This window comes from Mizuhopecten yessoensis, unplaced genomic scaffold, assembly GCF_002113885.1.
Source record: "Mizuhopecten yessoensis strain PY_sf001 unplaced genomic scaffold, ASM211388v2 scaffold5229, whole genome shotgun sequence".
Classification (NCBI taxonomy): Eukaryota; Metazoa; Mollusca; class Bivalvia; order Pectinida; family Pectinidae; genus Mizuhopecten; species Mizuhopecten yessoensis.
The window spans coordinates 2,320,315-2,340,282 of NW_018405944.1; the positions used below are offsets into that span (position 1 = coordinate 2,320,315).

The following is a 19,968-nucleotide window of genomic DNA, read 5'->3' on the forward strand; positions in this document are numbered from 1 at the left end:
GACAGACAGACAGACAGACAGACAGAGTGATTACTATAGGGCACCCGTATCTCCGATACGGGGCCCTAATAACATCGATTATTATATACCGAATTATCTTTTATATCATTGAACGTCTTATGTATATTCATGATTTATGTATTGTTGTTGTTGAACAGATGGCAGTGTTAAAAACATTTCAAATGTATATCTGGTATACCCTTTTTAAATGAAGTTTTCATTATAACCATATGGTATGCCAAGAAAAGCCCTGTGTGATGATGAGGCCTCAAACGACATTAACATTCTAATGTCGCGGATCATATTAAAAACCAAGTCCTTCGTCTGTCATGAAGTCGTTAGTAATACGTTAAAATGCTAAATATTTTCATAAAACTAACAACAATTTATGCATTTTCCTTTACGGTACGGTACCTATTTCGGCTATTGATATTCGATAAAATTTGCCAAAGATTGATTTTATATATTACAATGAACCGCCAGCTCATACGATTTGAGAGGTTTTGCAAAATAATGCCAAGCAACAGTATCTATTTCTGTCATGGGCAAACACTGCAAGCATTGAACATAATGTCAAAGAGAAATGGGTGGGTAGGTGTGACACAGTACCATGAGCCTCCTTATCACAACTTAATCGGGTGTAAATCTTAAAAGAAAACTCTCTGCCAATGATATATAGTAATCTGCTCAGTAGAACACGAGGAACCGTCGTATTGCTTATTAAAACCTCAAAAGGACTGCAAGCGTTTCTTAGAATGGTTATCTGTATGGAAACCGTTCGCACATGCACAAATCGTATTCTAAAAAACCGAATTGAAGACATAATGCATTGTACAAATATGGCGTAACATTTTAATGAAATACAATTGCAACTATCACTAATACTTCACTTTCCTTATTATATCAGATGAGAATAGAGTCTTTTTCATTGAAATATATCTCGACTCTAAATTATCCTAAATTCAGTGCGTTTATATTCGTGTACTTATCATTATTTTCAATGCAGATTAAATAGTAGCTGTGTTACCTCTGGAATAAGTACTAGAAGTCCTGTAGCACCTAATGTTCCAACGGCCAGGGCCACACAGAAGTACATGATCCTCTGGAATCCCACGGATTTCATACACGGCTTGAAAAATACTCCTATGTTGGAAATGAAGACGATGACAGATGCAGATGCAATACCGTACCCCCATGCTGAAAAGTGAAAAAAAAACATAACTGCCGTAGTTTAAAACGTGATATACATTTATGTGGAGTTGACCAATTTTGCTGTTTCATTGGCCCTACAATTTGTTGTTTGGCTGCTAACAGTCTTTTGATAGCATACACACTCATTAATTCATGTTTTAAAACACGTACTTGAATATGCTTTTTAAATAAATATTACCCACGATATCAACCCGGGATCTAATGAAATATTGCACATGTCCAAAAGCATCACAATTTACATCCAAAGCCAGCTTTTCGTCACCATAACGTCATGCATTTGAGCGTATTGGACTGGTAAAGACAGTAAACTATTGAAACATTACTGCACGTGCATTTGAATAGGTTTGGCACTCAAAACTTTTTATATATATTGATCAGCTTGTATATTGTAATTCTGTCTTGAAACCAATTTTCATTTTCTTTGAAAAAAAACAGCATGACGATTGATTCCAATAGATTTTGATTATTTCATTAAAAAAAAAAGTAAATCTGTTACGAAAATTTAACAACAGGGCTAAAAGGGTAAATATCGCACGCGCAGTAACACAGATAATACGTTTTAGAATACACAATATAAAATGTTACTTTTTAGTAACTGTCCTATGGCGTGATTTTGAGGATCACTTATTAGAAAAAATAGAGGGACAATTCAGATAAGTTTACTATTAATCGTATTTCTAACCTTCAGCCGAGCTTGGCTTCTCTGCCTCCTCCATTTCCTTCTCCTCATTTCCATGGTGACAGTGGTGATCTTGTACAGAGTAGATAATGGCGGACAAAGAATGGGTTAGAGTGGTGCTGTTCAGACCAGAAGTGCCTGAGTACGTTTGAAATATATCCTTGTACCCCAAACACTGTTGAATAGAGTATTCGTAATTATATCACACAAAAAAAGCACTTATATATAAATATTAAAATAGACAAACGTATGTAAATGAATATTGTCTTAGACAAGATAAAATATGTAGAAGAATCCATAGATGAAGTATTCTATAAACAAAACATTATCATGATATCATATTATGATGATAAAATGATAACAAAAAAGACAAAAGAAAAACTTAAACATCATATTAATTTAGACACAATAGGTATGAAGATGTATATACAATGTATATGATAGCGATGAATAGTTTCAAATGACCATGATGGTAAAAATATATATAAAACAAAACACGAAGACTAGTATAATCGGCTAGCGCTTTCGTCAATCTTAGGACTCTTCAGGGGACTTGATTTTATTTGTGACGTCATAAATGGAGTACACATAATGCGGACGTCTAAAATTGCGACGTCTTAACAAGATTACATGAATGTACTTACATTAAATGCGTCAATGAAATATATGGAAAAAGAAACGGAGCATGCTACAAATGCTTCAATCAATACATTGTTCAATAGTAAAGGTTAAAAACATCTGATAGTAAACATGAATCTCAAAGCACACATATTAAACAAGTAATTATCTATAAATATTAAAACAGACAAACGTATGTTTATGTTTGTTGTCATACACAAGATAGAAAATGTAGAAAATTCCAAAGAGAAAAAAAAAACATAGATGAAATAGTATATAAACAATATAATGACGTAACTTTGCTCTTAATAGATACTGAAAAAGGAAGAGTGTCAAGTTAAAAGATTTTTTTTTGTATTGGTCTTAAATGTCAATGTATCGGATGATAATACAGCATATAACGTCACTACGAGGCTTATCACTTAAATGTCTAGATAGAACGTATCGGTGTTATAACTTCCACGACAAGCTGTTGGGGTTTACCGACACTCGGAACTCAATGTCACTCACGATTATATCATACAAAAGTCAGCTTCGCTGTTACTAAACTCATAGAAAGCAATAGGGCTCGCCATGCTCATGAACTGAAAAGATAATGTCGACCTCGGTAGGGTCAATGATAGATTATAATTAACTATCAATAATAACCAGAAAAATAGTTAAATATTCCAGTATAAAAGTATAAAGTGCATGCTATCAATAAACACTGGTCCTTGTTAGGTCCCAGGGTGAATGGAGGCGCTTGTGTTTCACACACAAAAATTTAGCAGATTCCATCATTTTGTCTCTTTTGTCTTAGTGTAACCCGAAGCGTCTTAAAAATATTCTCTTGATGATAAATAATTTAAAAAAAACACTTATTACTTCAAATGTTACGTCAGACTTGATACAATTACAAAAACATCGAATAAAAACAGATATCCCTTCTAATGAATAGATGATCTAATTATCAACTTCGTACCTAATCAAGTCATACACTTTTATCTAGTACAAAAGAAAATTGAAGAATTTTGTTTATCCTTATTTTGTCAACAACCGAAAAATGTTACCTTGGTAAGTTCATAACCACTTACACCCTGTTGTGATGCTGGAGGACCGACCCATTTATTCACGGGAAGTTGCAGAAATTGAATACCTGAACCATGACATCAAACTAACATTGTCTACATCAACAACATGTTTACACGATTCCGCGATAGTAACTTATGGAAACCTGTACAATGTAACACACCCATGTAGGTCCGGGATCGAAAAAAGAAAGAATTAACCTGGTGTTACCCACTGCAATTATCGTAAGATGCCACTAATGTGGGAACCCCCTACAGAATATGGGATTTGCTTTTGTGCCCTTTATTTGAGGACACTAAAGCGACAAACTATATTTCTGCACCAATTACAAAAGTAGGGAGCTTAACATCTCTCTCTTCTTCTAAATATTTTTTATATCCTAGTGCCTTGCCTGGCAATACCTAATGTTTGGCTTTAATGTTGAGCGTTCACCCAGGCGAGGTATGTAATGGGCTCTGACCCCAGGCCGGGACATACCAAAGTCATTAAAAATGGTAGTTGTTATTCCCTGCTTAACATTCAGCATTAATGGTAATGGCAACAACTGGTTCACCCATTGTATAATGTGACCGGGCAGAATGCTGTGCTGGGTACCTTCGGAATCGTACTTTAGTGAGATAGCACTATAAAGTCGGCATCAGAAAGAGGCAAGAACACCAACATACCCTGTCTCCGCACACATACACGGAGGCACGTCCTCAAATGACTTAAGCTGTTAATAGGACGATAAACAAAATAAAAACAAACAAAAAACATGGTGACGATGTACCCGACAATGTTCAGCAACAAGACTTACCCATATATCACATGGAAACAAATCAGAACCCCGATTACACCTTTAGGCAAGCACGTTAGAGTGATGTGTGTCAAAACTCGCAAGAAGTAACAAACCAATCAATATAGAATCTGCCAGGATCCTAATGGCAGCTTGCATTGAAGGCACATAAACAAAGAAATGATACTAAAACAGAAGACAAATTGAAGGGGTTATACATAGGGGACCCATGCATGGGCTACCTGACTCCGTACACATAGGGGACCCATGCATGGGCTTCCTGACTCCGTAGACATAGGGGACCCATGCATGGGCTACCTGACTCCTATGGAGTCAGGTTTATTACAAAAACGGCAACACCAAGGAAAGTGATCACCGAGGCTGCAAGACAAGACATAGTACCACTAGCAAGTCTTTTTCGAGAGGTTGGTAAAGGCCTCATCAAATCCTTATTCCTGAAACCATTATCACTTTTTAAAATCGGCTAGTTTGCTCAAGCACAAATACTGGTTTGGGTAAAACAAGTAACTATTATACATAAACGTATTTCAATTTGTTTTTTACTATAGGTATATCTATGCTAAACGTATTATTAATTAATTAATATACAGAAAGCTTAAAAAGTACATGAGTCTAAGTAAACGTTATTTACATACGGTCATTTGCTATTGATGTAACTTCTTGGAAAGAGAGCCCCACACTTACCCTGCGAGTACACGTGGTATCGGCAGTAATGTTACACGTACTATCGTCGGAGACATACGAAGGGTCCAGTCCTATTTTAGTACTGAGCTCGTAAAATCCTTCTTTTGACACCATCCCATTGGTACCATATCTGTCTAATAGAGCTCCTACATAGTCGTTTTTGAGTAGTGCACCGGCACACGTGATTCCAGAGGCTGTACAAGCAAACAGCGTCAGTAAGTACATCATCGCTGGTCGAACACAACTGGTCGTATGTCCCTCTTAGGTCACTCGGCTTCTGTCTGAAATATGTAAATACAGTAAGATACTCAGCCCCTATGTGTATCTTTGCGCGTTGTTATATACCGGTATCTGAATTATGAAGTGTAAACGTTTATACTAGGTCACGCACACATCAGCTGATAACATTTGTGAATGAACTTTAACGCAAACTTTACAAATTTAAACAAGAGGTAATGTCTACACATCAAGCTGATTTACTGTTCTTCCGGATATTTGTTAATGACCTCGTTAATACTGTAGTGACTAGCAATAGTACACAAGAGAAGTTACGCGGTGATCGCATGCTGATCACAGGTTTACATAACAAAACCAGTGTTACATCATCTTTGTAAATGCATAAAGAACAACAGACAATAGGGTAACAATGCGTTTCGAGATTTGTCAGATTTATAACTTGATATTTACCTACAGATTGACAGTTGATGAAATTACCAATCTCTATAAACTTAACTTCTAGACATTATGGGTCCACTCACTACCAAACTCTGTGACATTTAACTACAGTATGACAATGACGTTCACCTTACTACCAAACACAATATACCTACAGTATGACAATAACGGTCACCTTACTACCAAACTCTATGACATTTACATACAGTATGACAATAACGGTCACCCTACTACCGATCTCTATGACATTTACCTACAGTGTGACAATGACAATGACAATTGTTTTATTCTCATTAACAATACAGTGTAAAGAATACATATATACAAATGGGTGACAATAATACATGGTGGAACAGGATGGACATTAGTATTGTAAATTAATTATGTCATTGATAACGGTAATAAATTTAGCCAATGATGTCAATTTATGTTGTGTTACATAATTGAATACATGATATTTAAATGTGTTTGGTCTTTCATAATAATATCTGGACATATGTTTTCGCCTACAGTTGAGTATTGGTTGATGTGTACATGTAAACAAATAATGAAATTCGTCGCCAATTTTTCTTAAATAACATAAACTACATAATCTATGTTCACGCGGTATATTGGACCACCTACCACTTTCAATTGGTAACTTAGTATTACATGTTCTGAATTTACAATGCGCTTTGGCTAGTTTCGGAGGTTCTAGTAAGTACTTTTCTAAACAAAGTTCGTATTTATATATTCTATAATTGATTCCTTTCGGAGAGGTATAAAATCCATTTCTCCAGCTTGATATACATTTTCCTTTCGAGTTTATAACATGTGGTACTCTTTAGCCAATGTATACTTGGAAACTCTTGACTACTGAATATATGTATCAGACTGCATTCTTCAAAAATACTTTTCACATATTTTAGCCATGATGATTCATAATTTGATAAAATTGCTAACAGTGTTTTACTTAATTTATTCTGGTTGTTTTTTGTCAATTTAGCCCAAATCCGACCATTCTTACTTTGACATTAATATCTAGCGGAAACATCCAAGTTCTCCGTATATCATAAAGTTCGGTGAAGACGTTTTTATATTAAGTATGTGTTTTTAGATGTAAACGTTCGATAAGTTTTTAGTTACAGAAACCCCAAACTTCGCATCCATATAAAAGAATAGGTTTGATGGGCTTTGTCAAATATACAAGTTAACAATCTATTGACAAATTATGATCCCTACATTTGGAAATAGCACCATACATTGCTTTAAAACCTTTACCATACAGTTGTTTTATATTAAACTGTGTCAAACCAGTTTTAGTAAAATATACCCCAAGATATTTAAAATCCTTAGCTATTCCTATAACCGTACCGTTGTATGTAAAATTAAGGCCAACAGGAATTCTTTTTTTACCAAATACCATGACTTTAGTTTTGCTGATATTGACTTTAAGGTACCATAGGTTGGAATATTAAAAAAAACATCCAATTGCTTTTGTAAATCCTCTGCCGTGTCTGATAGTAGTATAGTGTCATCAGCGTATAGCATAACATAAAGCTTCAGATATACATGTACTTCCTCCTCTAGCTGGTCGTTTATATTAGACAGACCTTTGCAGTCACGTGATTTCATAAAATCTTTAAGGAAAAGTAAAAATAAAAACGGGGAAAGATTATCGCCTTGCCGGACCCCAGAACTACATGGGAATACATTCGAGAATACGCCATCTTTCATCACTCTAGCCTTAATGTCATTGTACATATTTGACCTTGACCTTTATGACAAGAATGATCATGTCATTACTAAACTCTTTGACCTTTACCTACAGGCAGAACATGCAAGACTTAATTGAAACATTTATTTATTTCTCTCGAAAAGCATATGCTATATCATTAAATTTTACGAGTACATATTGTAAAATTTTCGCAAAATGCTTAACATACCAAGAAAGACTACAAAAGCTGGAACTCCCAACACTATCATACAGAAGGGCTAGAGGGGATATGATTGAACTATATAAGATAATAAGCGGAATATACGACAGGGAATCCTGTAATTTTATTAAACTTTGGAAGGATGTAACAACGCGTCACAGCAGTAGGAGGAATTCATAAATGATCTTCCCGCAGCAATTCAAAACTACACTAAGGAAAAACAGCTTTGGTATTAGAACTGTAAAAATGTGGAACGGTCTTCCCGAGGACGTTGTATCGGCACCTAATATAAACACTTTCAAGAATAGACTGGACAAAATATGGAAAAATCAGGAAATACTTTATAATTATAAGGCAACCATAGATGGAAGTGAACTCTAATATTTAAACATGAGAACATATTACATGTATGATAGAGTCAGGTTTAGAGGAACATATTGTTCCTGTACTGGAAAATAACTATAACTATATAACTATGCTCCTCGCGACGTAACCAGGATGATTTGTATGTACGAAATGAACGCGAATACCACGAATATAAATCTCACAGAATACAAAAGTTGTACAGTATACGGTTGGCGTTTATGTGTGATAAACACTAGAAATACGAAATAAAGAAGCGAGAATCTCAAACTTCACTACGTTGTTGCAGAATTTAGAACAAAGGTCCTACTTAATGATATGACCATTTCGTCCATTTTGGACAGAGGTACTTTTGTCCATATCCTTTCCTCTCATTCCTATTCATATATGAGAGAACTCTTTAGCATAAGAAAGGGATGCGAGAACTTTCTATCTAACATCCTTTTATAAGAATGATTCTCTGGACAAATAGTTGGTGTTTAAAAACAATATCTAGAATTTTTTGGAAAATACTTTATATCTTATTTTTGCGCTTTTAACAAAGGTCATGGCTGCCAAACTACTTTGTTACGTATTTTCGAAGATAGGAGAGAGTTTTTTTGCACATAATATTTTATTAGAAAAACTTTCAGCTTATGATCTGTCAAAAAGTTTAGTGTCCCTTCTCTCTAGTTGTCTTTGAGGCGCAAAAACACAAATCTGTTAAAATTTTCAGTATTGTGTTTTGTGGTTTTGCTGTCACTTCCCTTGTTCTCGATATGAGGACGTGACATTACTTTGATTTTACATAGATTTACGTGGCGGGTGTCGTCGATGAAGCAGAAGGCGCTTATCCTTCCGAAACGTCTGGTCTTATTATCCTTGTACATTTTCAAGGGTATCTCCGTAAATATTTCCTTGGTTTATATGTTGCCCTGTTTTTATCGATTTTGAGATGGGGAATATGTTTTTGTTGACGCTTCGATATTCTTTTGTTATTGTTTTATTTTTATGTTTATTAATAAAAATAAATATACGATATCAACTACAGCAACGAATTGAAAACACCATTTCTAACAATGTCATATATAAACTAGGGGAAGTCTAATAACGTGTTTTATTCTATCAATTTAATAAAGAAAATTATATATACTTTTAATCAGTGTTACAATTACTTACGAAATTAATATTTTTTAAGGCGCGTTCAAATTATAGCGCACTATCGAATTTTAACAAATTAACAGATTGATGAATTGGCGCACCATCAATATATGCAACAAAAAACAATACACAGAAACTGCACTAGGGCAGTCATAAGTTAATGCTTCTTGTCAAACTCGAGAAGCGCTAAGTTAAGATTACGCCAAAATCTATACGTTACACTACATGTGATAAAGATATGCGGGCGAGAAAGCAGGAAGATATCTTAATCCTTATCCTCTGTTAAGAAACATCTGTTCGAAGGGATATATGATACGTTTGTTGGAACAAATGATATATGAGATTGTAAAACAAACTGAGGCCCCTTGAAGTACTCAAGATAATTAACAATATTGCATATGAAATTTAATTTTGAATTTCCGGCCTTCCTTTTTGAACGATTAATTTGCCACTTATCACATTCAATTGCTCATTCGCTTTCTGCGAATAACGTGTCGATTCCGCCTGATTTGTTGGAATGTAACCAATTAGTGTGTTTCTGTTAATGCTGCCTATTGGTTACTTTAAACATTGTATAGTAAAACGCGTTTTCTTTTTTCCTGTATCTTGATAAACAATTAACGTTTAAGCCTAAAGAACTGGGTTAATCTACTTCAGAAACAGAATATCTCTGACTATAAAAAAAAAAAAAAGTTTATCCTTTTAAATAACATTTGCATCAATACAAAATATAGAGGTGATCTGAGGTTTCTTCAGTACGAAGGGGAGGGGGGGGGTAATCAAAGTTACCACAACACATAAGGGGAACAAATGACCGGAAGTGCTTAAGAGGGGAGATGTGACCCGAGCTAGCCACAGTTCATTATTTAAATGAAAGAGGTGATCTTGGGAAGCCACATGTACAATACATAAAGGAGAGAGGTGACCTTGGGTAGTCACAGTACATAAAGGGGAGAGGTGACCTTGGGTAGCCACAGTACATAGAGAGGAGAGGTGACCTTGGGTAGCCATAGTACATACAGGGGAGAGGTGACCTTGGGTAGCCACCGTACATCGAGGGGAGAGGTGACCTTGGATAGCCACAGTACATGGAGGGGAGAGGGGACCTTGGGTAGCCACAGTACATAGAGGGGAGAGGTCACCTTGGATAGCCACAGTACATGGAGGGGAGAGGTGACCTTGGGTAGCCACAGAACATAAAGGGGAGAGGTGACCTTGGGTAGTCACAGCACATAAAGGGGAGAGGTGACCTTGGGTAGTCACAGCACATAAAGGGGAGAGGTGACCTTGGGTAGTCACAGCACATAAAGGGGAGAGGTGACCTTGGGTAGTCACAGCACATAAAGGGGAGAGGTGACCTTGGGTAGTCACAGTACATAAAGGGGAGAGGTGCCCTTGGGTAGTCACAGTACATAAAGGGGAGAGGTGCCCTTGGGTAGTCACAGTACATAAAGGGGAGAGGGGACCTTGGGTAGCCACAGTACATAGAGGGGAGAGGTGACCTTGGGGAGCCACAGTACATACAGGGGAGAGGTGACCTTGGGTAGCCACATGTACAATAAAAAAAGAGGAGAGGTGACCTTGGGTAGCCACAGTACATAGAGGGGAGAGGTGACCTTGGATAGCCACAGTACATGAAGGGGAGAGGTGACCTTGGGTAGTCACAGTACATAAAGGGGAGAGATGACCTTGGGTAGTCACAGTACATAAAAGGGAGTGGTGACCTTGGGTAGTCACAGTACATAAAGGGGAGAGGTGACCTTGGGTAGTCACAGTACATAAAGGGGAGAGATGACCTTGGGTAGTCACAGTACATAAAAGGGAGTGGTGACCTTGGGTAGTCACAGTACATAAAGGGGAGAGGTGACCTTTGGTAGCCACAGTACATAATGGGTAGTCACAGTACATAAAGCGGCGAGGTGACCTTGGGTAGCAACAGTACATAAAGGGGAGGGGTGACCTGGGGTAGCCACAGTACAAAAAGGGGAGAGGTAACCTTGGGTAGCCACAGAACATAAAGGGGAGAGGTAACCTTGGGTAGCCACAGAACATAAAGGGGAGAGGTAACCTTGGGTAGTCACAGTATATGGAGGGTAGAGGTTACATTGGGTAGCCACAGTACATAGAGGGGAGAGGGGACCTTGGGTAGCCATAGTCCATAAAGGGGAGAGGTGACATTGGGTAGCCACAGTACATAGAGGGGAGAGGTGACCTTGGGTAGCCACAGTACATAAAGGGGAGAGGTGACATTGGGTAGCCACAGTACATAAAGGGGAGAGGTGACCTTGGGTAGCCACATGTACAATACATAAAGGGGAGAGGTGACCTTTGGTAGCCACAGTACATAGAGGGGAGAGGTGACCTTGGGTAGCCATAGTACATAAAGGGGAGAGGTGACCTGTGGTAGCCACAGTACATAAAGGGGAGAGGTGACATTGGGTAGTCACAGTACATAAAGGGGAGAGGTGACCTTGGGTAGCCACAGTATATAAAGGGGAGAGGTTACCTTGGGTAGCCACATTACATAGAGGGGAGAGGTGCCCTTGGGTAGCCACATTACATAGAGGGGAGAGGTGCCCTTGGGTAGCCACATTACATAGAGGGGAGAGGTGACTTTGGGTAGCCACAGTACAAAGGGGGGAGAGGTGACCTAGCCACAGTACATACAGGGGAGAGGTTACCTTGGGTAGCCACGGTACATAGAGGGGAGAGGGTGACCTTGGGTAGCCACAGTACATAAAGGGGAGAGGTGACCTTTGGTAGCCACAGTACATAAAAGGGAGAGGTGACCTTGGGTAGTCACAGTACATAAAGGGGAGAGGTGACCTTGGGTAGTCACAGTACATAAAGGAGAGAGGTGACCTTGGGTAGTCACAGTACATAAAAGGAAGAGGTGACCTTGGGTAGCCACAATACATAAAGGGGAGAGGTGATGTTGGGTAGCCACAGTATATAAAGGGGAGAGGTGACCTTGGGTTGCCACAGTACATAAAGGGGAGAGGTGACGTTGGGTAGCCACAGTATATAAAGGGGAGAGGTAACCTTGGGTAGCCACAGTATATGGAGGGTAGAGGTGACATTGGGTAGCCACAGTACAGAAAGGGGAGAGGTGACCTTGGGTAGCCACATGTACAATACATAAAGGGTAGAGGTGACCTTGGGTAGCCACAGTATATAAAGGGGAGAGGTAACCTTGGGTAGCCACAGTACAAAAAGGGGAGAGGTGACCTTGGGTAGTCACAGTACATAAAGGGGAGATGTGACCTTGGGTAGTCACAGTACATAAAAGGGAGAGGTGACCTTGGGTAGTCACAGTACATAAAGGGGAGAGGTGACGTTGGGTAGCCACAGTATATAAAGGGGAGAGGTGACATTGGGTAGCCACAGTACATAAAGGGGAGAGGTGACGTTGGGTAGCCTCAGTATATAAAGGGGAGAGTTGACCTTGGGTAGTCACAGTATATAAAGGGGAGAACATGTACAATACATAAAGGGTAGAGGTGACCTTGGGTAGCCCCAGTACATAGAGGGGAGAGGTGACATTGGGTAGCCACAGTACATAGAGGGGAGAATCGATATGAGGTAGACTTACTACAAAAGGAGAGGGATGACTTTGATTTAAGAGAGGGGCGGTTTGAGGTATATATACTTCAGCTCGAACTACAATCACTGACAGTCTATATTGTGTTATAGTTCATTCCCTCCTTTCCCAAATATAAAGAGATTTCCGATTAAAGAGACATAACTCTTGTACAACACTTCGCTCCTGTCGCACACAAACTTAACTACTTAGGCAAGCGATTATTGACTAGAGCGTAAACATACCCCAGCTATTTGGGATACTGTAGTCATTCTATTGTGCCTGGAGTCTAGGCTGTAAATGTATTTGTATAGTATTTAACAATCTTTTGTCGGTGAAGAATGTTTGTCACCGTCTGAATAGGTAAAATACACCTTAGCACTAAACATCTATATGGAACTGGTGACCGGGTATCAACATATTTTTTAACTTACCTGATGCAGTCGAACCAGTGCAGTTAACACGCGTACACACTAGGTATCACTCTGACAATATACTATGAAAAGTTAAGAGGTTTATAATAAATCGTTTACACTATGTACACCCGAACTCCAGCACGTTTCAAGGTCGCATGTTGAAAGGACACACTACTATAACTGGCCCATACATTAAACACACATATAGACGACTAATTCTATCGGTTGACCGACCAGAGCCTTTACCCGCGTATAAACAGGGTGTTTTGAGTTAATCGTACCAATGTAATACTAAGGATGTCACGTGAATGTGCACAATACACAATGCACTTTGCACTATGCAATATGCACTATATGCATTAGACTGCTTCCCGTCCCATAATGCAATAAGGACGGTGTCTTATGGTGGTCTAAATCGTCTGATGTTGATAACGAAATACACATGCTATGGTGTCATATCGAAAAACTGGAGGGAAAGACCGTAAGAGAAGACTTACTTGGGACAGGAAAGGATGTGTTCATCTGCGTCGTCTGTTTGAGTTCCATTTCAACATTTAATTGTTTTTCTTTCTTACTGCTTTCGTTTCTAACAATTGTGACGATGTATTATCTACAATAAATATCAACCAAAACATCAAAAAAAGATTAAAACAGAGAAACACGATGTTAATCGACGACAGACCGATATGCAAAAAGTCGATAAAACGTCATAATAATTCGGACTATGTTGCATGATAATCGATTATCATATGAAAGACAAGTGCTTGCTGATTGTTTAGGGGACACGGTAGTGGTAGGACGCCGGGCTCGTGTCCGAAGGGTTGCGAGTCATGTCACGGCAGTGTTGTATCTTTGAGCAAGATACTTTACTCCGATTGTTCCAGTCTACTCAGCTGTGAATGAGGGTTGGGCAGTGCTAGAATTATTAAATGCTAGATGTGAGCGACGAAATGGCAGCAACGGCTGTATGCTCCCCAGGGAGTTGAGAAAGATATTGACTGGTTGCAAAGGCCCTATAACCACGGATGATATTTTGTGAACCCTTTAGAGACGACCTTCTTGGTTTGGTTTAATTTTGTTTAACGTCCTATTAACAGCTGGGGTCATTTAAGGACGTGCCTCCGTGTGTGTAGTGTATGCGTGCTTGCGTGTGTGTATGCAGGAGACAGAGTATGTTGTTGTGCTTGCCTCCTTATGATAGCGCGCATCTGATGCCGACTTTATTATAGTGTTATCTCACTGAAATGCCATGACCTACGAACTAGGTTGTAATCAAGCGGTATATAAGAACCTTGAATTATTATTATTATTATTCAAGTTTGTTTTGGTAGATTTTTAGTCATAATGACCCTTTATACGGTCAATCTAGGGATCTTCACAGTAATTGGTTTTAGTTCAGATGTGGCCTCTGCTTGATACCTTTTCATTGTCAAAAAATGTATTTCTTTTATCCTTCATTCTCTCCTGAATTTGACAGGCTACACTGTATGCCACAACCTACAAAGGAAATGCAATAGCTGCATTTAGACTTAAACTAAGGTGTTCAGAGTAATTTTACATTTTTTAGGGGTTTAGATCGACTTTCGGTAAAAATGACACCCCAATGATTATATAGCAGGAGAAGGGAGGAAAGCTTTCGATGTCGAAATGTCGACCAAACCTAATTTTCTTGCATCAAAAACAACATTTCTTTAAAACTAATTCACCAATTTGTTAACTTAATTAGAAATAGCTTAATCATTTTGAGCTGAAGCTGAATAAAAAAAATACCGAATTTCAAACAAAAATGAATGAAGTCATCGGCATATATTAATTATTTTTTAGTTATGCCAGATGTCAACGCAAGTTGGACACGTTGCTCGCATACCTTTGTCATGCCCGATCGTCGGGACATTGTGTAATAGCGGCAGTTCAACGTTCAACGAGATAAAACCGCAGATGTTTGGATCCTTAAACCAGAATAAACAAACAAACAACGAGGCAGATTACAAGTATGCAAATTCATGTTAATTATAGGTGTATGTGATCGCGTAGAACAGAGCGTCATATAGGTAAACTCAAGTACAACTCATGTCTATATATAGCTATACAGCAGTAACGATTCTAATTCACTACGTCCGTTGTACCGAACATGAAAGCAGTTATCATATAAAACTCAACTCCTATGTATGGGAGTGGCCTTCGACGGTCAACCATTTTATTTAAGGAAATGTTACATGAAAATACAAAGGGCATGTGCCCGTTCCTGCTTCCCTTCTCTCTTCTCTCCGTCCTGAATCGGAATCCCGGCAGACGCTAGGAATTCCCTTTGCAGAATCTTTCCTTGAGTTCGTGCCTACATGTATCTCAAGGGAAAAAGAGAAATTTGATCATTCCATGATTCAATTAAAAAGAAGCTGAACCGTCGAGACCCGGATTACTTTACATGGCTATATAACCTTCAAACTACCTTGATTACTATGACATCTACGATGGCCGACAAGAGCCTGACAAAAAGATATGAACTTTCATATCTTTTTATACCACGGTACACTTTGATATGGTACACAAAGATATGAAAATTCAAATCTTTGTGTACCATGTAAAAGTGTACCATGGTACATAACGATTATAAACAACTTTACAAAAACACTCTTTACTTTCACATGTATATGTACCAACAGCCGATATCAGCCGGCAAAATGATATGAAAGCTTCTCTCCTTTTAGTACCGCGTTACACTTTTTTCGTTTCTTTTTGGACCACCTATGGTACAAATAGATATGAAAAAAGTGTACCATGAAATCACGATATACACTTTTTTCATATCTTTCTGTACCGTGGTACACTTTTGTGCGGTTCAAAAAGATATGAAAGCTTCTCTCCTTTTAGTACCGCGTTACACTTTTTTCATTTCTTTTTGTACCACCTACGGTACAAATAGATATGAAAAAAGTGTACCACCAGAGCATCGGAATGTTGTTATCGGGCACTATGACCAGAACTGACCCCGAATAGTGAAGCCCTAATTACAACGTCGAAACAAGTCGTGAAGTTCATTTATCACTTCTGATGAAAAACAGAGTTAGTTGCAATTGTGTAAGTATAGGGGCCTTGGCAGGGTCTCCAAAAGGGAAAAAGGACATCTGAATAAGTAATTAAATTGATTTCCCCCTTTTTTCCCTTGTCCCATACGGACCCGTCGGCCTTTTCAACTGATTTGGAGTTTCTTTCATTTGAGAAGTTGAAGCGATACATTCGAAATGTAAGTATTAGAAAAATAATCCATAATGCCTTCCTTTTTAACGTAAAACTTTTATAAAATTCGGTAAAGGATATTGAACAGTTGATTTAAATTTAAATGAGTAAGTAATAATTTGGTAGCTCATTTGGTGTAATCAAAATAACAGACATTCCGTGCGATAACATTTCATTGTATTTGATGACAGCCTTATCAGGGTGTAATTTGTCATACTTGGTAACCTTTACGTCTGATGGTTTCACATGTTTCTGTACCATGGCTGTTTTCGGCCATTATTTTGGTACAGAATGATACAAAAGCAACGGGTTGATTTTATTTCTGCTTTCATATCTTTGTGTACCATGGTACACTTTTACATGGTACACAAAGATTTGAATTTTAATATCTTTGTGTACTATGTAAAAGTGTACCATGGTACAAAAAGATATGAAAATTCACATCTTTTTGCCAGGCTCCTGTCGGCCATCGTAGACATCCGTGTCGCACCTGTAAACGTGCGGTTACACGTTACCCTCCCGCCTCACATGGCTACCTGTGCCACCTTGGCCTCATATCCGGACCCTAGTACACCTGTACGACATACATCGTGATATACCGTGACTATGATAAATACATCTACCAAGGCCCCTTTCTCGTATCCAGTTCATTTAGTTGAAACGGTTGAACCTCTAAATCTTCGACACGTGACGAAACTAAAATGCTGACTATTGCTAGTTTGCTTTATTTCTTTATGAAAAAAGGTCAAACCACATTTGGATTTTGAGATACGTTATATAATTAAGTGGACGCATGAAAAAAGGGTATACTACTCTTGATTGTTAGTTGTTAAACGAAACTGTGCATTTTTAGCTCTGCCTATAGTTCGGTCCATATCCAGGGGTTACGCTCACTTTCGCTCTCTGCACAGATCGGTGAAAGTGAGCATAACCCTTAACCCGAGGATGCCTGTACCGTTTAAACCGGGATAAGCGAATGTTAACCAAGTTATCTTTCTTGGTACACTATACGACCCACTAGTACCGCACATGTTTCCATCATTTATACACTTCATATTAAAATAGTCATAATTTGATTTAAAAACACCCTATATCTTGTAAGATTATACGAGGTACTTGTCATTATCAATATAAGGAGGAACTGGAGTAGTTTAGAAAAGGTTTAAAACAGACAAAACGGTCATTTGTGAACAATAGGATCATGTTTCTAATTTATTTTGCTTTGGTGTTGTTGTTGTTGTTGTTGTTTTTTCGCAACCGCTTAGGTAATATGAAGACGGTCGCTTGGGCAGACACAAATGAATGGACAGAGTTGTTACGTAGAAGGAGAGAAAATAAGTAGAAGGCAGAGAAGATAACCGATCGGTCATACACGAGGTCAAACACATAAGTCGGCACTTACGTACATGTAGTAGATACAACAGAACAGAACCATGCACTTCCTGCTGGATGAAGACCACTTGGCTGACATATTATATAGCAAAACGTCATTTTCAAGCCTTTTAGTATTTCAAAGACTTCTAAAATTAAGAAGAAAAGTTTCCTTTCAAAGGCCTTTCGTTCAACCGTTTCAGATTTAACAAACTATTTGCACATTATGAGTACAAAAAAAATATTCTCCAATATTGTTCAATTCCATCCCCTTACTTTATCGGAAGTTGGGTGAAAGATAAACGTGACTGCATATCTTTATGATTAAGTAATCGATACGGTATGCGAAAAAAGAATTACACTGTTTCATACAGCTGTTTCGTCCTTCTAGCCCTCGTCGGTGATGCAACAGGCCAAAAACGTGGAAATCAGAGCAGTTACCTAAATAAATATGAATATGAAAAGAAGTGTTTTGTTTTCACTTAAAAATTAAATTTGACTCGTTTAGACAGTTAATACAAGTAGGGCCTCAAAAGGGGCTTACCTCACCTCAATCTGACACCATACATATGTCAACGATTCAATCAACGTACCCATAATAACAACAATATAATCAAAATGAGTAGTTAAACTGCTAGAGCGGGGGGTAGGAAACCATTAATCCTGGCAGTGGTACTCCGGTAGATCAAGTATCGGTTTGTCAAAAAAAGAAAATTTTGAGTATAAATTTATTTTTTTGTAAAAATGCTTGGGTCCGAAAACCATAGAAACCCCCCTGGATCTGCCACTGTAGTTTCTCAATAAAATATTCACATTAATCAAGATGACATCTTGCAGTGAGACATCAGGAAAGCATTATTTCCCTTCGGCCGTAATATGACTCTAGATTGTCTAGAGACGAAGTTGAATTATTTTTTCTCAAATGTTTAACGTCACAGTACCCAAATCGGGACACTTTTTAGTGAAATATTGACGTATTTCATACCATAGTAGCGATCCCAATACTTTTTGTTACTTTTCCTAAATAGATATCATTATCTTTTCATTTTTATAATAAACAAATTGATATTTCCGGCACGTAGTTCTATAAATAGAACCGGAAATATAGTCATGGTTACGTAAACGCGAAAATTAATTTGGGTAGCTTTACCATAATTGTTTGAACAAGGTTTTGATTTTCTATAAGATCTTGCTGAAGCAAGTCAAATTCTGATTTGTCATTTTCACCAACTATTTAACAATTTATTGGTGATAAAGCCAATTAAGCCAAATATTTTTCCTCATAATGAGAATTCTGGACAACAAAATCTTAACAAGCTGACAGTTGATTGAATGATAAATAAATATAAATATATATATATATGTGTGTGTGTGTGTCTAATTCGATTTAGTCTCACCAAATGCATTTCTTATCAGTATTTGGTTTACTCATGTGTGCCTATGAATTTTTTTTTATCCTATGCTGTAATGTACAGCAACAGTGTATGCATATTGACATGAGAAGTCAAATATTGTGTATAATTAGGCTGTCAAATGATGGAATTAGACGATGTCTTACGTTATCAATAGGTCAGATATAATGTGATAATTTAATCTTGCATGTAACAAGCATTTTCATTGGCTTAAAAAATTATGTTATCATCCCATAACGTAAAAAAAATGACGTAGCCATTTGTAACGTCGCTTTTGATTGGCTGAAACAGCAGCGCAATAACTTTTAAGAGAAAAGAGTCCATCAATAAAAGTGGATTTACACAAAAAACAGGGGCGGATCCAGGATTTCCTAAAAGAGGGGGCCGAGAAATTTTTTCAATAGTCAACGGTGTGCTGCGAAAGGCAGCAGCCCGAGCGCGTAGCGCGAGGACGGGGAGGGTACAGACCCCCTCCCCGTAAGGGGTTTTTGGGGGATCTCCCCCCAAAAAAATGTGTTTTCTAGAACGTCTCAGAAGCGATTTCCCGTGTTCTGAGGATTGTTTTTATGTTTAATTAACAAGAAGAAAAAAACATATTTTAAGTATGGCCCAAAGACTTTTTTTGTGTACTGGAAAGAAAATTTAAGTTTCGGTTCAAATTCTCTATCAACAGCGTGTTTTAGAAGTCAGATGGTATTATTATAGAGGCAACCTGGTGATGACAAATGTATGAATCCACAGGAGACTTGTTCATTATTACCTAATTTGGCGTCCCGCCCGCAAGGGGGATACGAGAGGTCC

At 38.0% G+C, this 19,968-nt stretch overlaps 1 protein-coding gene across 1 annotated transcript in view; it reads right to left on the reverse strand.

Annotated features, from left to right (window-relative positions):
* Positions 1-13,410, reverse strand: part of LOC110450465 (zinc transporter ZIP14-like) — a 21,680-nt gene extending 8,270 nt beyond the window's left edge. The window contains exons 1-4 of the mRNA XM_021498009.1: positions 13,166-13,410; positions 5,058-5,338; positions 1,895-2,066; positions 1,028-1,197 (exon numbers count right to left, since the gene is read on the reverse strand). Coding sequence (XP_021353684.1) covers positions 1,028-1,197; positions 1,895-2,066; positions 5,058-5,285 — 570 coding nt within the window. The 5' untranslated portion in view covers positions 5,286-5,338; positions 13,166-13,410. The remainder of the gene's footprint in view (positions 1-1,027; positions 1,198-1,894; positions 2,067-5,057; positions 5,339-13,165) is intronic.
* Positions 13,411-19,968: the final 6,558 nt, after the last annotated feature.